Here is a 17,951-nt window from a genome sequence, read left to right as displayed (position 1 = left end):
GAGTCACTGGCCCGTGGTAGGGAGGTTAGTGTCTTGTGCAGTGCACAGGCTTGTGTCTAGAGTTTGTTACAGAGAATTAATAGCTGACCAGGAGGAAAGCCTTCAATTAGTTGTCTAATCTCCTGAGATTTTTTTCTTTTTTAATATTGGTCTTTTTTAAACTTGTATGTGATCTCTTGGCTTATGGTGGAAAATGCTTCTGGTAAAAAAAGCCTCAGAAGTTCCCTCTTCCTTGCTTCAGGACGAAAACCAAACTCCACTTTTAGTTTTTGCTTTGACTTCAGTCAAACCCATGAACAATCAAAAAACCAAAAGCAAGCTCAAACTCGCAAGACTTCTCTCCCACAAAATGAGGGTTGTAATAATATAAAATAACTTTCCTCCTCCTTAATCAGATGTGGTGATATATTGCACTTTGGGATAAAGAGTTTTCTAATGGCGAGTTATATTTAAGTAAACTTATTTCTGAAAGTCGTGTTTCTGCTGAAAGTAATAGAGGGAACTTCAGAAGCTGAAAAGGTCATTATTTTATTGATGTGGTTTATAAAAATCCTTTTCAGGAATTGGAACTGTCTGCAGTGATGATTATTTTTTCAGAAGTAGTAGTAAAAGTATTTCTAGTTTTGTCTCCATAACCAGGAAGGGAAGAATGCTCTGCAGCCCAAAATGCTAATCCTTGTATACTTCCTGAGAGCGTGGACTTCTGCAGTTCCAAGTTTTGCACCTGGCTGCGGTATTTTCAAAGTTGAATGTGCACAAAGATAGGCTTGCTAACTTCTCAAATTAACAGGTAGTGAACTATGCTTTGCAATGGAGTAATTGCCCAGAGAATGTTTTGAAACAGAAAGTTGGAAGTCCATTATATCATACCTTAAGCAGTTCATGAAGGTTGTAAGAACAGAAGACTTCTCAGAATGAAGAATGGAAGCTGAATGTCTCAATGTCACTCTTATTTAGGGTGATAGGATGAAACAGTGCTAGAGGAGCTGCAGAGCTGTAGCTTGAGGAAGGAGGGTGCATAGTATGTTTTAGCTGAACTTCCCCATTAACATGTAATCGAAAAGTATTTTTACTGAGGTCCTCTAAAAAAAGTTTTCAAGGACAGTTCTCAACATTGTATATGGTTATACCAGTGTGGCTTACAAAGGTGTGTCTGTAAGTAAATGCTACTGAACTCCTCCTAGTTATTTTTCTTCTCTGTTTATCTTAGGCCAAAATTAGTTACGAAAAGGAGAAGAGGCGCAAGCTGCTAAAGCAGCTGCGAGGTGAAGATACATGGATGCTTGCTGATGTGAACGAGCGTGTGGAACAACTGGAAAAGGTGATGGAACAGTAAATCATTGAATTGTGCTGTTAGCTTTATAGCATGTTCGTATGAACAGAAGGCTTTGAGGGCTTTAAGATGATCTTTGAAAACATCCCAATTTCTGAATTCTTTATGCTTTGATATTAGTTTTTTTAAGTGAAAATTATCTTTTACTCACAAAGAGGAAAAATTTGTCATTAAATTCCAGCTTTAATTTTTACCAAATGCAGAAGAGCAAGAGCTCCCAGACAAGAATGGTCCCATGGGAAGAAATCTGGAGGATCCAAGGCTTTGTAGCAGTCCTGTTTGTGGTCATTGACAGGAGAAGCCTTTATGGAACCCCTGAATATCGCATCCTTTTAGTGTAGATGTCTGTGCAGATATTTCAGCAAAGAACAGATTTGTGTTGATGATGCAGTGGTTCCCAAGGAAATAGATCTGACCAAAATAAATGTAGTGTAGAAGATATTCTATGTGTAGTTATAGTGCCTTAGTTCCAGTGAAAAGATACTGAGAGGGGGAAGAAAAATTGATTATGGATGTGAGGTGTGTGCCGTCCCGCCCCGCCAACAGAAGAGAGGGAGGGTAGTAGAAGTAAAATGGTAAAATTGTAGCTATGTCCAGGTGTGCATTTTACCTTTTTCAGTGTGGTTTAGTAAGCAGATTGTGATTGTTTTTCTTGTATGTGGGTAATTTGGTTTACTGGATCTCATTTACAAATATTTCCTTTTAGGAACATTCTGTGCAGAAAAAAAAGAAAAAGGATAAGCATTCAAAAAAAGCTAAGAAAGAAAAGAAGAAAAATAAGAAACAAAAATCTGAGAAGAAGGATGACTTACTTGATAGTTCTTCGGTAAGTAAGAAACTTTAAAATGCTTCAAATGACATTTTTAAAACCTGCACCATTTTAGACTCTGGGTACACGTGGTCCGTAAAACCAAGACTCATTCTTACCATTTTCTATTGGGGAAAACTGTGGCACAGTTTGTCTTTTTAGTATCTTGAGTATTTAATCAATTTAAAAGATGCTGTTATGCGAGTGCTTGTGAATATTATAATATTGAATTCACTCAGTAGAAACGAAGGAATTTATAATTTTTCAGCAGAGAGAAATTGAAAAAAAAAAATCATCATTCTAGGGTAGAGTGGAAAAATTAATGGCTTCCCTGTAGTCAGTGGTATATGGTAGAATGAGGTGTCTAAAATTGCAAAGACTTTGATTTTAAGCGTGAGATACTGCTGCCTGTTCTCATGGATGTTTATCCATGGAAACTGCCAATGACGTGGGCCTGAAGGAAGGCTCAAACTTATGCATTTGAATCTGTAAACAGATGCCTTCACGTTGAGGGGCACTCTAGCAAAACAGTAGAGACTGCGTTAGACATCTGGTGCTGCTTTCTGGCCATGTTTTGCAAAACATCCTCCCAGCATTTTGGTGCAAGTCAGGTACCACTGGGATTTTTTTTTTTTTTTTCTTTCCAGAGAGTCTTTTTTTTTTATTGAGTGGATGAACATGCAGTATAATGAGATTTATTTTTCAGGGACTGATAGCAGAAGTGAACTATGTTTTTCAGTGTGGGAAGTAGCCTTAGCCACAAATGTCCCACATTTTCCATGGGAGTCATCAAAACCCCTCAGAAGACATCAGTGAGTCCCAGGATACAGCACAATCCTGGCTGATACCTTTGATCCAAAGTCTGTTATTCGCATGACAGATTCATATAAACAGCAAAGAAACTCTCTTCAATGGAGTCATATTTGCTTCAAGTGTAAAATCTCAGTACACTGTTTGCAAGTGCAAGTATAGAAAATTGGATCTGAAATAGGAGGAGATAGCACGTACAGGGCTTTATATTGGACTTTTTTAATGTAAAACGTACTAAGTAATGGGTTTAGATTTTTTTTTTAATTTTGTTTTTGTAATGCCATGAAAACAATTGGGTTTGGTTTTATTTTTATTCTGACAGTTTTAACTTTAACAGTGTTATGCTAATAAACTGCCAGTATGAAATAGTGTTACATACTGTGATGTGCTTATGGAGTATGGTGGAATGTTTTGATCATGAAGGAACAGTCTCCTATGGGAACATCAATATTCTATTTTTATTATCAGTATTTTTAAATAATAAACAGTATTAGTAATGTTTAGCAATCAGCGTCAATTTTGATTATTGATACACGTGGTAAGTATTGCATTTTATCAACATATAATAGTATGTTAAAGTGGTATTACTATTCTTTACATTAAACTTGTTTTTAGGATTCTTCAGTTGAATGGGTTGAGTCAAATGCGTCACAGTCAGATAACACACAAAAGGCTTGGAAGGTCAACAAGCAATCAGATGCTGTGAAAGAGCCCTCCCTGCAGGTGAGCAGTCTGATAACTACTCCAGAAATAAATTCAGCATGACCGAATACGAAACGTGCTTAGGTTTCTTGACAGCTCTTTTTGCAATGTGTTGAACAAAACCTATTGTACAGACAAATGACTTTGTTTAGCTAGGTAAATGTTACATTTTGTTCATTGGAAGACTTCTCTACCTAATAGTTGCTTAGTATTTCACAGGGCACTACACTTAAAGTTGCCTAGCACCAATTCCTTTCATCATGTTTTGAGGTTCTAGCAACTTAGCTTGATGTTCTTGAAGAGGTCAACTTAAAGATCTTGACTAGATATGTTATTTTTTTTGCCTAATTTCGGTGGCTATTCTACAGTCGAATGAATTTTTGCTTCTGTGATGCTTAAACAGGTATAAGAAAGAAAGGTGTAGAACTTTTCAGCCACAATATTTATGGACTCAATGCTTCCTTTGGTCTTCCTCAGTGAATTCTGTGTCTGGGAAGCAGTGTTTATTCTGGAAAATGGAGTTATTCTGAAATGAACTGCTGTGATTTTAATAACATACATGTAGTTACATATCATCCTCAGTTGTGTGAAATGATATTTTTTATTTTAGTGTCTAATTCCACTCCTAAAAAAAGTCCCTGTTCCTCATTCTGAATTTGCGCATCTTGTTAAGAGAAATAAAAACGATCTCTGAATCATACCTGTCCTCTTGGAAAAGTGCCAAGTAATCAAATATAAATCCTTGCGTTTGTTGTGATAATTTACACTGCAAAACCAGTTTTTTCCAAGCATTTCTTGTACAATGCGTGCCTTGGGCTTGTCTGATTTTGGAGGAAGAGTGTGCTTTTAAAAGGAATTTACTGGACATCCATACTTCTTGTATTTTGGCTCACACTATGAAGATGTCTTGGAGCATGTGAATCCATTTCCTGTTGGATTAAACTAAATTAGAAGGTGTGCTCTCAAAGTGCGCCTAAGGTGCTCCATGGGACCAGTCTTGGACTAGTCCAGAGTGCTTAAAAAAAAAAAAAAAAAAAAAGAAAAAAGACAAAGCAAAAAGATCCCCAAACCGCAGATCTGAAGCCTATGTGGAAGAGAGAGTCATGCTTTTTTCAGCGGTGCCCAGTGACAGGACCAGAGGCAATGAGCACAAACTGAAACACAGGTGTTTCTGTCTGAACATCAGGAAATGGTGTTGTACTGTGAGGGTGACCAGGCACTGGCACAGGTTGCCCAGGGAGGTTGTGGAATCTCCATCCTTGGAGATATTTACAAGCTGTCTGGATGTGGTCCTGGGCAACTGGCTCTAGGTGGCCCTGCTTGAGCAGGGGTTCGGACCAGATGACCTCCAGAGGTCCCATGCACATCCACTTCTGTTGATACACATTGCTTGCTAATGTGGGCATAGATACTGTTGAATCACTTGAAGATAGATTATTTTTCAGTTCCTTCTCTTTCTTAGAGGAGATCAGAGAAGTGGAATGTTGTGTTTCACCTCTGAAACTCTCTGGTTGCTATACTATCCACAGAAGTGTTCCAAATACTTGGTTTTGTAGAGTAGTTGCTTTATAATGTGTATGTCATTGCTTTCTTTTGAGGCTTCAGGTTTTGTGTGTATAAAGGTAGTAGGTACATCTAGGCTTTTTGTATGCTGCTTTTCTCTGGAGAGTAGTCCTCATTTTTAAAATGTACTTGGTCTGGCTTAGGTTTTGTAAATGCAGTTTTCTACTTGTTATTGTGGGTACAGATCACAGAATTTAGATGTGTAACTGTTTAGTTTGAGGGTGCAGTTACTGTCTAGATATCTGAGGTATGAACTATGCTTAGTGATTGCAGATTCTGTATATGCTAGAAGAGATCCAAGAGGTTATGAAGTCAGAATTAGCAAGATGAAAAGGAATTGGTCTAGATGTACAGCGTTTGTTTAAGCAAATAATAAACAGTCTGGACCATTTGCATGTTTACTAGTGTTTTAAATACATTGTGAAGATTACAAATTTGTCAAATTACAAAAAGACATTGATGGAAATTTATTTGTGTAAGTGAATATTAAAAACTGGAAATATTTGAGTTCTTAAAATAATACTTGCTTTTCCTTAAAGTATTTCATATGTGTTCGTAAGACCTATACAGTTTATTGTAAATAACATTTGTCAGTGGTTGCACTGGTTTGCTGTGTACCTAAGCCATGTTTTTGTTGGATGTATGAACACTGATTCTTTGTGTTTATTTTATAGAGAGAAGAATGGATGAATTTAGACTTCATGTCATTGAAAACCACGTCAGTAGCAGCTATCAGGGATGAAAGAAACAAAGAAAAAATATTGGAACGACAGAAAGCTCAAGAACTTGAGCAGGTAGGAGGAATTAATATATCAATTTTTTTCTGCATCTTACTAAATTTTGTGTGATAAATGAACCAATGAATTAGTTCCAATACGTAAATCTTTGTGTGTTTTTTAAACTAATGCCTGATGTGTTGTGTGATAGTGACTTTAATTAAATTGGTTGGTTATTTGTTCTGTTTGGGATGGGAAGGGTACGTACAGCAGGCTTATCTTGTGGAGAAAACCTTTAAACTACCTTCTAGGTAAGGAGAAAGCCAATTTTGTTAGTACTAAGTTCTGTAATATTTGAAGTGCTTCTGGGATGTTTTACTTAATAACAATGACAGACTGTTGGCCCGGCCTTCGTCCCCATGGTGTGTATGAAAGGAGTGCCATTGTTTTGTGTGGTAAAAGCTTACCTAAATTACTGTGTTAAAGCATAGGATACTGAGGTTTGTTTTTTTCCTGAAGAAAGAATCCAGAGCAGCTGCTGTGCCTTTCATGCCACAGTTGTGCATGAGCACATGGGTGGATCAGTGTCCGGCTGGGGAAGGGGTTGCTGTCATTGAATTAGTTCTGTTTACATATAGTTGCTGGCTGCTTCATTTGCTCATTCAGCTCCTTAAATGCAGTGTAGTTGGATCTGAAAACATAGTTGCTGATCACTATCTAATATTTACCTGTCCTCACATCTCACGGTAGGCCATTTGTTGCTGTTAGGTTTTCCAGTTAGTTGTGTTGTGGTTAAGAACCAGATTGACCTGGAGCTTTGTTCTTGTGTAGTATGCAGTGCTTTGGTTATTGTCTTTTGAGAAGGGATTAATCTTTTTGTTTTTTCCCTACATCGTTTTTTGCTGAATATTTTTTTCTGAACTGTTGAAGGACCATTTAATGTGGAGATCTTAAATCACCAGAATATCAGCATGTATTATATGGGTAATGGCAATTTATATGTATTCTTGATCCTAGAAGAATATGATTTTTATAGACTCTCCAACCCAATCACTTGCTCTCCAGGCAGGTTCATACGTTTGTGTTTTCTACACTAGAATGTCTGTCCTTTCTTTGATACCCAAAACAACGCATATAACATGTTCATGCAGCATGCCAGTGATGGTGATGAGTTGACAACATAACATAGACAAATTCAAAATTTTGTCAGTGCTGGAATGCCTAATTAACCCTTTTCTCCAGTGGACTTCCTTGCCTGCTTCCAGAGAAGTCAGTTGACAGAATCACAACAAGCAATCTAGTTTGAGTGTGAAAAGCAGGAACTTGAGGTAAAACTAAAAGCCCCTGTAACAGCAGTGCTTCGGATGCAAGCGTGTATTACTGCTACACTGGCAATGCAGTCAAACAGTAAAACTGCTTCTGTGTAATAAGGGTGCCCATGAAGCACATGTTTGAGAACTTTGACTCAGGATGGAGAGTTACGTTTATTTTTACCTGTCTTTAGAGAGCAGAAGTGATGAGTAAGCCCTGTTCCCACACAAGTCTCACAAAGTTTATCAAATATTCTAGAAAATACGAACAATATGCTATGCACACATTAAAATTATTTCTGTTTTAGGCCACACTGTCTGAGAGAGAACTCAATCCCTATTGGAAAGATGGTGGTACAGGTTTGCCACCAGAGAAGGATGAAGCAGATTCAGTTAAGAAAGGTAAACAGCAACTTTTAGTAACGATTTCTGTCTCTGGTCTCTGTGTTGCTAGCAACTTGCTACTAATGTTGACGTAAAGGAATTACGAATAACATGTAATAAAGTAAAATTTGGGTGAAAATTCAGTAGTGAATACTGGCTTAATATCATAGTATATTGTTTTGCAAAATTTCTCTTCACTGGTTTTTACTCTTGAGTGGTTTGACCTTCAATATCTTTATAGAAATTCTCCATTTTGAACTAATTAAAGGAAAACATGATTTAACCAAGACAAGATAAGTTGTTGTCATCTCATCTGGTTCCTTTCATTCCATTACACAAATTATAGTTTTAAAATATTCAACCACAGAAGTCTGAGTCACATTAAAATGAAGTACATTACAGATGCAGTTTGTGAAAAATATTATTTCTGTAACCTTTTCACTTCTTTCCTTACCCTAGGGTTATCCTGCCTGTATCCAGCAAGAGCAGTTAGAAAAATGTTTTTTATAATGTCATGAAGCATTTATTATGTGATAAGAAGGGTCCTTGTATTCTGTCAACAGGGAACAGTAGGGTCCCTGGCTTTTTTCTTTGGGAGCCTTTCCCTGTGGGCAGTCTGTCCTGTAAGCCATTAGCCTCATGGCCACTTTCGGGAGATCAGTGATCTGTAAGAGGTGACAGGCATCAGTGAGTGTGTGTCCCAAATGTTAAGGCCTCTGCTAGCTTCTCAGATGGAAAGCAGTGGGTTACTCATTAATTTTCTGAGACGGGGAATGCACTTGTTTGTATGTAAGGTGTATGCCAAAGAACGGACACAGAAAGTGGAAACAATAAGAAGGTTCTTTAATTTCATAAAAACCCCCACAACTTCTCATATGCTACTCCTGTCTTGGAAACTGTGTTGTATTCTATGATAAAATGGAGAAGCTTAAATTAAATCAGTGGTATTACTGTGGTATATCCAGTATTAACTTATAAAAATGTGCAATTGTATTATTATATTCTTTCCATTTCTCCTTTGCACCCCTTCAATTTTTACATTAAATTTAGCTGAAGGTTTGATATCACATACAGAGTAAGATTAAATAGGAATAACTATTGAGATATAAAACTATGACCTCTCATTGTTTTCTACTTTAGTTACAGTGGTAGAAGATGCTGGATTAAGTTGGTTACGAAAATCATACCAAAGGATGAAGGAGCAGGCCCAGAGAGAGAAACGAAATTTTGAGGAAATAGTGGCTGAGAGATACGGGGTAAGGATTAAATTCAATTACATTTTTTTCATACTAATAGGTGTTTGGAAAAGATTACTTTCATGTAAAGGCACAAATACTTAATGTGTAGTGTAAGACATAAGGAAAGAAGCAGGAAATACAGCCTCTGAAGCTTCTTTCAGGTGATGGAGAGTTTAAAGCTACCCAGCCTTTTATATCTCTTTTGTTAAATATTATTTAGTATATGGGATCCTATAGCAAATTTAAAATACTCATCTTCTCCGTCAGGAGGTTCAAATGATCCCACTTACAAAGTACCCAAGTGCTTCCAAGTTTATGATGTACACTAGAAAATACATTTTGTTCTCCTGCATGTAGTGGATAGTAATGGACATTGCGGGTGATAACAATGTACATTGTGGGTAATAATGCCAAGATAATTTGAAGAGCTGTGACAAATTTTACCGAATATGAATCTTCTGGTCACTTGTGATCTGTTCAGTTACGATATATTGAGAAAGCTGCTTGCTTCTGAACGGTTTAAAAGTCTTCAAAATTTATTTTTAATAAAAGAGTCAGCCATGAAAATATTAACTCTTTAAAGCCTGCCCCCCCTACATATTATATTACTGTCTTTAAAAGTGTTGGTCAAAGGTTTGAGGTGTTAAATCTTGACTGTAGTGTAACATTTGAATTTTCTGTGTTTTTTTCGATTAGGCTGGTTTGTTTTTGGAAATCTTGGATAAGACAGTATGACTTCATACTATTGTCTTTGAACTGAATTGTCGTCACTCCTGAGTGATGAAACCAACATGGTCAGGGCTGGTAGAAATTATTCAGTGCCAGCGATTGTCAAGACTATTATTTTTAAGAATCTTTTTCAAGAAACTAGAGTTCAAACAGCATGAACCACTCTGGTTGCTGAAGTACAGGATTGTGATTGAAAGAGATCCATGCCTGATTTGCTTCAGTAGGTAATGTTTTGAGGTAGGAAAAAAAAAAAAAAAAAAAAAAAAGGTGGCTTTTAATTCAGCTCTGAAGAGGGAAGAGGAACAGTCCACATTTCACATAATTGCCTAATGGATAGAGTGTTTGTCCAGAAAGCCAGAGACAGGGGTTCAAGGCCTGTTTCAGGCTAAAGATTTTGAACCCACTCTCCTGTGTTTGTAAGAGTTTAACTAGATTATAAAATGGTTTAGTGTGAATGTCAACTGCTTCTATAGAAGCTGGGCATCTGGTGAACATAAATGCAATGTTCATGAGTAAGAAGGAGGAAATCTTTCTCCCTAGCTCAAGTCCCTAATCTACAGGTTGCCAGGAGGAGACAATTCTGAGGTTCTGGTCCTTGTTCCCAGGAGTGGCTTAGCACTTTACTTTAGAGCCATGGGATGAAAGTTAGAAGTAGAAAGGATCAGAAAGCCTTCCCCACAGAGCATCTTAGACAGGAGGCTGCAAGTTCCCTTTTTCATACTAGTCTTCCTTTCCGCTGCATGGCTCATGCCCAGCTCTTTGCGCAGTGACTCATTTTCACAGAATGGTGCCTTTCTTTTAATACTTTGTAGTGAGCTTTGCAATACCCCTGATCTTAAAAGAAGTATGACTTTTTTTTTTTTTTATTCTTTCTTATAGTCAATGGAGGCATTTCAGTCACGATTAGAAGAAGCTGAAAAAGTTGCATCCAGAAAGGAAAATTATTGTAGAAGTGGAAGATGGAAGAAAACTGACTATTCAGAAAGTGAGAAAGAGAAGAAAGAACAGCGTATGAAAAAGGACACCCGAGATGAAGATGATAGAAACAGGAATGTGTTTGGGGACTATACTAGGGAGAAGTATGGCAAGGGATGGGTGCAAGAAGACAAAGGTTACAAAAGAGAGATGTCAAGAGAAGACCAAGAATGTGGACACAGTAGCACAGACTCAGTATTGAGAGGCTACAGCTCCAAAGCAGAAAAACACTCTAATGAAAAACGAAGTCAGGAAAAGAGTTCATCTCTAAGCAACATAAAACACAAATTTCTGAAACCCTCTGAAGATGACTTATCATCTTACAGTGCACCCAGAGACTACAAGTCACAGCAGTCCTCTTCCAAACTGCTGGTTCATAGCTCTTTGAGCAGCCGTTTCCAAAAACCTAGTGAGGATACTGCACTGTGGAACAAAACACACACAGAAGATAACAAGGAGAAATTAATGTCCGATCAAAAATCGTCAGGTACTAGGGAACAGATTGATGACAATAGTTGGGAAAGAACTCCAAGTGATAAAAAGGAGAAGTCGCAACAGGAGTACCCAAGCGATATCCCTGAGAAGAAACAAACGTTAACTGACAGTAAAACACTGTGTTCTAGGTATTTTACAAACATCTTTATTCATCTTTTGTTTGCTGTATTTTTCATGGCGAAGTATACCGGAAACTCTGTCATCTTTGTTGACAGTATTAGATCTGATCATATCAGATCTCTTTAGTTAGGAGGAGGCTCGCCTACCAGCTAGGGGCAGCTAAAACAGACCACCGTAGAAGTAATGAACACCCCCTACTTGTCTTGTCTCCTCAATGTATTTCAAAATTGCTAATGATAGATTATTTTCTGCTTCTTTCTAATGTTAGTTCTTACTGCAGTAAAATTGGCCTCTTAGGCAAAAAAATCTGCAAAACAATATCTTAGCTGCTGTTGAATTTATAAAAGACAAACTTGAAATGTTAGAAAATGGTGACTAAAAACTGAAATAATTGATACAGCAGGGATAGGTTTGCCACCTGTGAGATGAACTCATATGCTAAAGTAGGAGCATATGAAAAACAGTAGAAGGTACTGATTAGAAAAGTGCATTTTCTGTGGAAAAGAGGAAAAATGAATAGGAGTGGGAATGGAAACGCAAACTAATATGCGTGAGGAATTTCAATTGGACTGACTTGCTTTAGTGAAAGGTAATGGAGAAGTAAGGAGAGGTGGTCTGAAAAGTTAAGTTGTAGACAACGGAGCTTTTGCTCTACTTGAGGCCACCTGTTATTCAGTGTTATCAGCTTGCTGGTTCTTCCAGTGATGGGGGTAGTGTGGTTATTACTCTGAGTGTTTTCCTTCAGATCTTCCTGGTAATACATAGGCATGTGCAAACGTATTTTACAGTCGGGATGGTGTTATTTAATTGCTTGGGAAAACTGGACAAGTAAATATTCTTGGTTGGAATATGCAAGAAGGATGATGTGATTTAGTTGGAAACAGCATTTGATAAATATGATCAAGTGTAATTCCTTCTTTCTTATGTGCTTATGTCAGTTATTTGCAGAAAAAACTTCTTATAGCAGGGTTATGAATTTACTTTTAATGTTCAATTGTTGGATTCTAATAACAAGACAATACCTAAAAAGTATTTGTTTTATTTATAACTGTTCCTACATGTTGTACTTGCAGATACCTCACTGTGTATTTGCAAAGAAAAATTGTACATTAAGTGAGTACTGCACGACTAACCAGAAACAGGCAGCTTAGTCTACACAATTCTTTATATTATATAGATTGGGTATTTTTTCTCAGATTTTACTTGCTATATTTTCTACTTTGATAGAAGCCAATGAAGTTTACATTTTCTTGGATAGCAGGAAGATAAATTGTTTGTATGCCAATCACTTAATCTAATTTATTTATTTATTTTAAAAAAGCATGAGCTTGAACATACATCATGGCAGGAGTAGTTCCCGATTCTGGCATGAATAGTTTGTATGCACTATGGGAAGTCCCATTCATAAGTGTTCATCATGTCTTGTTTTATTGTTTATTTTAGTATTTGTCTAGGTGTTATTTTGCTGGAAAATGAGAAATACATCTTTACAGTTGTTTTAGTTACTCTGAAAAAAAAGATCTTGCAGCTTAAGTGATGTGCGAGACATTATCAGACACTCAAATTTAGTGATCCTCTCTGTTTTTCCAGATATCACCCAAGTAGTTACTGCCCTGGAGTGCCTGGCGGTTACCACCTATATGTACTTTGTAAACTCTGATTAGAATGATTCATGGTGTGTCTGAGCTGGGGCCTGTGAGACTGCCTCGGCTCTTGGATCCTGGTTTGTTCGCAACCTTGTTCAGGTACAAGGTCTGCACAATCCACAGTTGTTTTCTGCCTGCCTTGGGTAGTGAATTGGTTTCCATAAGGAAATGTAGGTATTCATGTAAGGAGGGATGCTGTGATGAGGTGTGAGAGTGCATCTGCACTGCAGTTCAGACACAGACTCCATGAAAATGAAAATATACACTCCAAACGATATGTCTGGAAAAAACTCACCCTGTTAAGAAGCTTCTTTTTTTGTGCACATGACCAGGCATGAAAATGTGTGGTTAGAGTCTTATCCTTCATCTTAAGTATCATGCACCATTTCTAAGAAAACCAAATACTTCCCCGATTAGCAGCAAATAATCTGTGTAAATGGCATATAATCCTTTAGTAAGTCTGCTTTCATTCTCAGTTTTGTTTCCTCCATGACTTCCAGAAGGGGAAAAGGAGATCTAACAACTGTGTCATACAGCTGATGGCAAATAGTTCTGACATCCGATAAACTATTTAACTCTGGTGAGCTACTGACAATAGGAGAGTTTTGGGGAGCATCCAGAGTGCCGAGACTGACTGAAGGGCACCATGTGAAGACCCTGCACTGTGTTCTTATTTTATTTATTTTTTATTTTGGGTGGGGACAGGGGGAGCTGGGTGTTGCTTTGTGCGTGTGGTGGGTTGACCCCATCAAGCAACTAAGCGTGAGCAAAAGGGAAGAAAAACTCATGTATCGGATAAAGACAGTTTAACAAATGAAGGAAAGAGGCAAAACCAAGTGGTGCAAAGGCAGTCAGTCAGTCACTCACCACCTCCCATGAGCAGACTGATGCCTAACCAGTCCCTGAGCAGCAGCTGCTTTGGGAGGACTGCACTCCCAGCACTCAGCTTTTATTGCTGAGCATGGCGTTACATGGCATGGAATAGCTCTTTGGCCAGTTTGCGTCAGCTGTCCCATCTGTGTCCCCTCCCAGCCTCTTGCCCACCCCAGGCTAGTTGCTGGGGGTGCAGAGTGAGAAGCAGAGGAAGCCTTGAGGCTGTGTAAGCACTGTTTAGCAACAGGCAAAACACTAGTGTTATCAAACTGTCACCAGTTAAGTCCAAAGCACAGCACCATATGGGCTGCTATGAAGAACTAAACTCCATCCCAGCCAGACCTAGTAGAGCATGTAGTTATTGAGTAGAAGTTAGTGATACCATTGCCTCATTATTGTTATCTTTAAAGAAGCAGCTACTCCTTTACAGTCTTATTTTTTGCTTGGTTTTTTTTTTTTTTTTTTTTTTTAAATAATGGTGAATTACTTTTTTTTTTTGATTGCAAGTACAAAACCTGTACCTTTCAGCTTTTGGTTACCAGATGTAATAAGTGCAATGCTAATTGTAACTGACAGAGCTGCAAATTTTGGGAAACTAGATTGTGTACGGAAGTGGTTTGCTTATTCAAGTTCAAAGAATCATAGAATCATAGAATGTTTTGGGTTGGAAGGGACCACTAGAGGTCATCGAGTCCAACCCCCCTGCAGTCAGCAGGGACACCGGAGTGGCTTAGCGACTACATCGGCCAATTCCCTCAGGACTCTGGGATGCATCTCATCAGGTCCCATGGACTTCTGTGTATTCAGGTTCCTCAGGTGGTCACGAACCTGGTCTTCTCCTACAGCAGGAGGGGTTTTGCCCTCCCAGGCCTCCTCATGCCATCCATCAACTCGAGAGGGGTGAGGAGAGAGGCTGCCAGTGAAGACTGAGGCAAAAAAGTTGTTGAGTACCTCAGCCTTCTCCTCATCTGCTGTTACCAGCCTGCCGGTCTCGCTTATCAGCGGGGGTACACTCTCTTTAACCTTCCTTTTCCGGCTGATATACCTGTAGAATCCCTTTTTATTATTCTTTGCATCCCTAGCCAAGTTAAGCTCCAGCTGCGCCTTCGCCTCCCTGACCCCATTCCTACACAACCGGACCACTTCCCTATACTCTTCCCAGGATGCCTGTCCCTGCTTCCACTGCCTGTGCAGTTCCCTCTTCCTCCTTAGCTTGACCAGCATCTCCTGTCTCAACCACGCTGGTCTCTTCCCTTCTTTGCTTGATTTCTTACACCTAGGGATCGATAGCTCCTGCGCTCTGTGGACCACTTCCTTAAAGATCTGCCAGCTCAAGTTCAAAGAATCATAGAATCATAGAATGTTTTGGGTAGAATTCAATTATTAAGATAGAAAAGATAATTCTTTTCTTTTCCTCACAGAAGAGAACTAAGCTTAGAAAATATTTAGCTGATATTTTCTTTTGTGTGTGCTTTCTTTTTTAGTATCGTTAAACTTGATTGTGCATCTTTTTGATATTTTAATTCTATTTCTTAGCCAATACAATTACTGAGCTGATTTATTAGTAAAGTTGGAGATTACTTAGGCCTGGAAAACCGTATAGCTTCTGCTTATTGACTTACTTATTTCTAAATTCTTTTAAGCTGACTCCTAACTTGAAGCTGCTGTGTGCTTGAGATAGCTTATGACCTGTTTTCCTGTTTCTTTCAGTGAGAATTGTCTTTTTCTGTAGAACTTTGTAGAAAATTTTGGCTCTTGGAACATTTCAGGTTTGGATATGTAGGGTAGTTTTCTCTTGGGAATGATATATATGCTGTTGCTTTTTTCATCTTCCTTAAGTTTCAAGTCTTGTAATACATGTACTCTTTTGGTAGTGTTCAGTCAGTCACAAAAAGTAAATCTTCATTGACTTGAAGGCTTGGATTAATAGGTGTTGCTGGTTCAGTTCTTCATTTCTCATGCTGACAATGTACCTTTTAAGTTTCATCCCTCCTAAAACACAGCGAGAGTTTCTTCAGCCTATAAATCAAAGTGGTTTGGACAGTTATGACACAGGTTAATTAAAAGTGCTGATTAGATGTCCAAGGGGTCTCCCCAGAGGAAAAGTCCATCCAGCTAGTGTTTGCTGAAAATCACATTGAATGATGTGACTGCTTCAGAGTTTAATTTGAGACAAGAAAAAAACAAAACAAAGCAATGTCTCTAGTCTCAAAAAGTTCAGATGATTATTCAAGTGCTAACACCACTTAAAAAAAGCACGTATGAAGTAATAAATATCTCTTGCTCTCTTTACTATAATAGTCTGCCTTGTTTTGAAAAATAAAGGTTAAGGAGAAGCAAGAACTTCATCTTCAAAGGTTCTGTTTCAGATGAAGCTAATATAAATGTTTCTGTTGAGTTTTTGGGTTTTGGATTGGGCATCTTCAAAAGGGATAAAAGTAACTTTGGTAATCTCCTCAGGTTTGGGGAGATCTGGCAGTTAAAGATGACACCATCTTCAAAGTTCTCCCCTTCTTCAAGTCCTACAGGGTTTAAGTCTCCCTCTCTCTTAATAGCAGGGGCCGATATCGTAACTGTATCTTTATGTCTCTCTTGTGTTAGAGTTAGAGAAAGAGAGCCAAACTTGTTTGATGCCTCTCTGCAATAATTCTCAGAGATGTTATTTATTGTCATAAGAACTCATACACTGACCTTTTAATGTTAAAAATTAAGATACAATACTATTTATTACTAGCTGTAGCTTCTCTTCGATAACTTCATGTTTTAAAAATGGTACTAGTCAGTTTTCCATGGAATCTCTACCATATAAGCCATAGTGTCTTTAGAAGCAAAGATTGTACTGGGAGCAGATAAGTAGGGGCATATAAGTAGTTTTCAAGAGATGGAAGGCCACTTGGCATACAGGAGAAAAGCTGGGAAATGGGTGATTTTGCTGGGGAAGTAAAAGCATCACCAAAGCCAGAAAGGGCAGTTACAGAGTGGGTTTAAATTACTCTTTCTGCTCTTCTTTTCCTTTCTTTTTGTCTGCTTATACTTGCTACTGGCTCTTGACTGTTTTTTCATGCTGAGAAAGTGTTCATAGATAGTGCTTTTCATTTTAATTGATCTCAAAAGTAAAAGGAAACATACCTCATAAAAGTTTTATTCCAGCTTTTTGGTTTCAAAGTCCTTGGCAACTTCTGGCTGCAAATATATTTTTATAATATGTTGTTATCAATTATTTTGGCAATAGGAGCATATCTGCCAGTACAGTAGGCCTATAATGCTTAATTACATAGGTGAAGACAACATTGTTTTTTCTATGGGTTTAGTCCTGCTGGTGTTTTACAGACATGCATCAAAGGATGAGCCGCCTCGGGTCCTTAGTGAAGAGGAGATGAACAGACTGGGAGCAAGGATTGTGAAAGCAGAACTCATGGGAGACATGGTAATGTCTTTGAAAAACTGTCATGATTTACTGTAATTTTTCTTTAAAGCTCACAGTGATTTAGTTGTTAAAAAAAAAGGTATCAACTCAAGCAAATAAAGTCCTGCAAAATTTGATCAGGTAGGTTTTGAAGATACTGCTTTTACTTTAACTTCTGCTTTAAATGCTGTGGTTGATAGACTAGAATAGAGGATTTGGGTCCCCAGGTTTTGTAGGCTAGGCAGCATATCCAAAAGCAGTTGTTCTCTGTCCTTCTTTAATAGGGTTTTATGTCTTTTTATTATTTAGGGAGCAGATGAAAACTACACAGCTCCCAGTCTGTGTTATGAGGTAGACAGCATCTGGAGCTTTTGCTGTTTCATCAACTCTGTCACAAGTAGATGCTTGTGGTCCATAGCTCTGCTGTATAAGCATACTTACTAATTATGATATGGAAATAAAAAAACCTGAAAGGAACTGCATAGGCCATTGCATCCAGTTCTGCAATGGGAACAACTATGTAATGCTTTGTGGTCAGTTCCACAAAACATCTGCCCTGAATGAGGCTGGGTCCAGGGACCTGAGGTAAACAGCTGCACATTTAATGTTGGTTTAGGAGGCTTGTTTCAGACAGCAGCCTGAAGGCTCAAGAATTTCACTCTTTTGGAACACTCTAAACTCTGGAAGTGTGTGTGTGTGTGTATATATATATATTTTTTTTTTCTACATTAAGTATGGCTACAGTGAGTTAATGGCATTTTGTAGTACTGCCTGGAAGTTTCAATTATAATAAGGTCATAGTCTGTTAGTTTTTAAGCTGTGTTTTACAAGTGCTTGCTCTGA

At 38.1% G+C, this 17,951-nt stretch overlaps 1 protein-coding gene across 2 annotated transcripts in view; it reads left to right on the top strand.

The window, feature by feature from the left end:
• The first annotated feature begins 1,211 nt into the window (after positions 1-1,211).
• The window catches only part of CWF19L2 (CWF19 like cell cycle control factor 2), a 71,150-nt gene continuing 54,410 nt past the window's right edge, over positions 1,212-17,951 (top strand). For both annotated transcript variants that reach the window (XR_004842555.1, XM_009643044.2), the window contains exons 1-8: positions 1,212-1,321; positions 2,040-2,159; positions 3,567-3,674; positions 5,891-6,010; positions 7,551-7,644; positions 8,767-8,882; positions 10,473-11,191; positions 17,033-17,129. Coding sequence is in view for 1 of the 2 variants with exons in the window: in XM_009643044.2 (XP_009641339.1) it covers positions 1,280-1,321; positions 2,040-2,159; positions 3,567-3,674; positions 5,891-6,010; positions 7,551-7,644; positions 8,767-8,882; positions 10,473-11,191; positions 17,033-17,129 (1,416 nt within the window). In the remaining variant the exon portion in view is untranslated. The remainder of the gene's footprint in view (positions 1,322-2,039; positions 2,160-3,566; positions 3,675-5,890; positions 6,011-7,550; positions 7,645-8,766; positions 8,883-10,472; positions 11,192-17,032; positions 17,130-17,951) is intronic.

The sequence above is a fragment of the Egretta garzetta genome, unplaced genomic scaffold (genome assembly GCF_000687185.1).
Source record: "Egretta garzetta isolate BGI_Z169 unplaced genomic scaffold, ASM68718v1 scaffold217, whole genome shotgun sequence".
NCBI lineage: Eukaryota > Metazoa > Chordata > Aves > Pelecaniformes > Ardeidae > Egretta > Egretta garzetta.
Note: the sequence above shows the minus strand (reverse complement) of the source record. Positions and strands in the feature narration are given on the sequence as shown.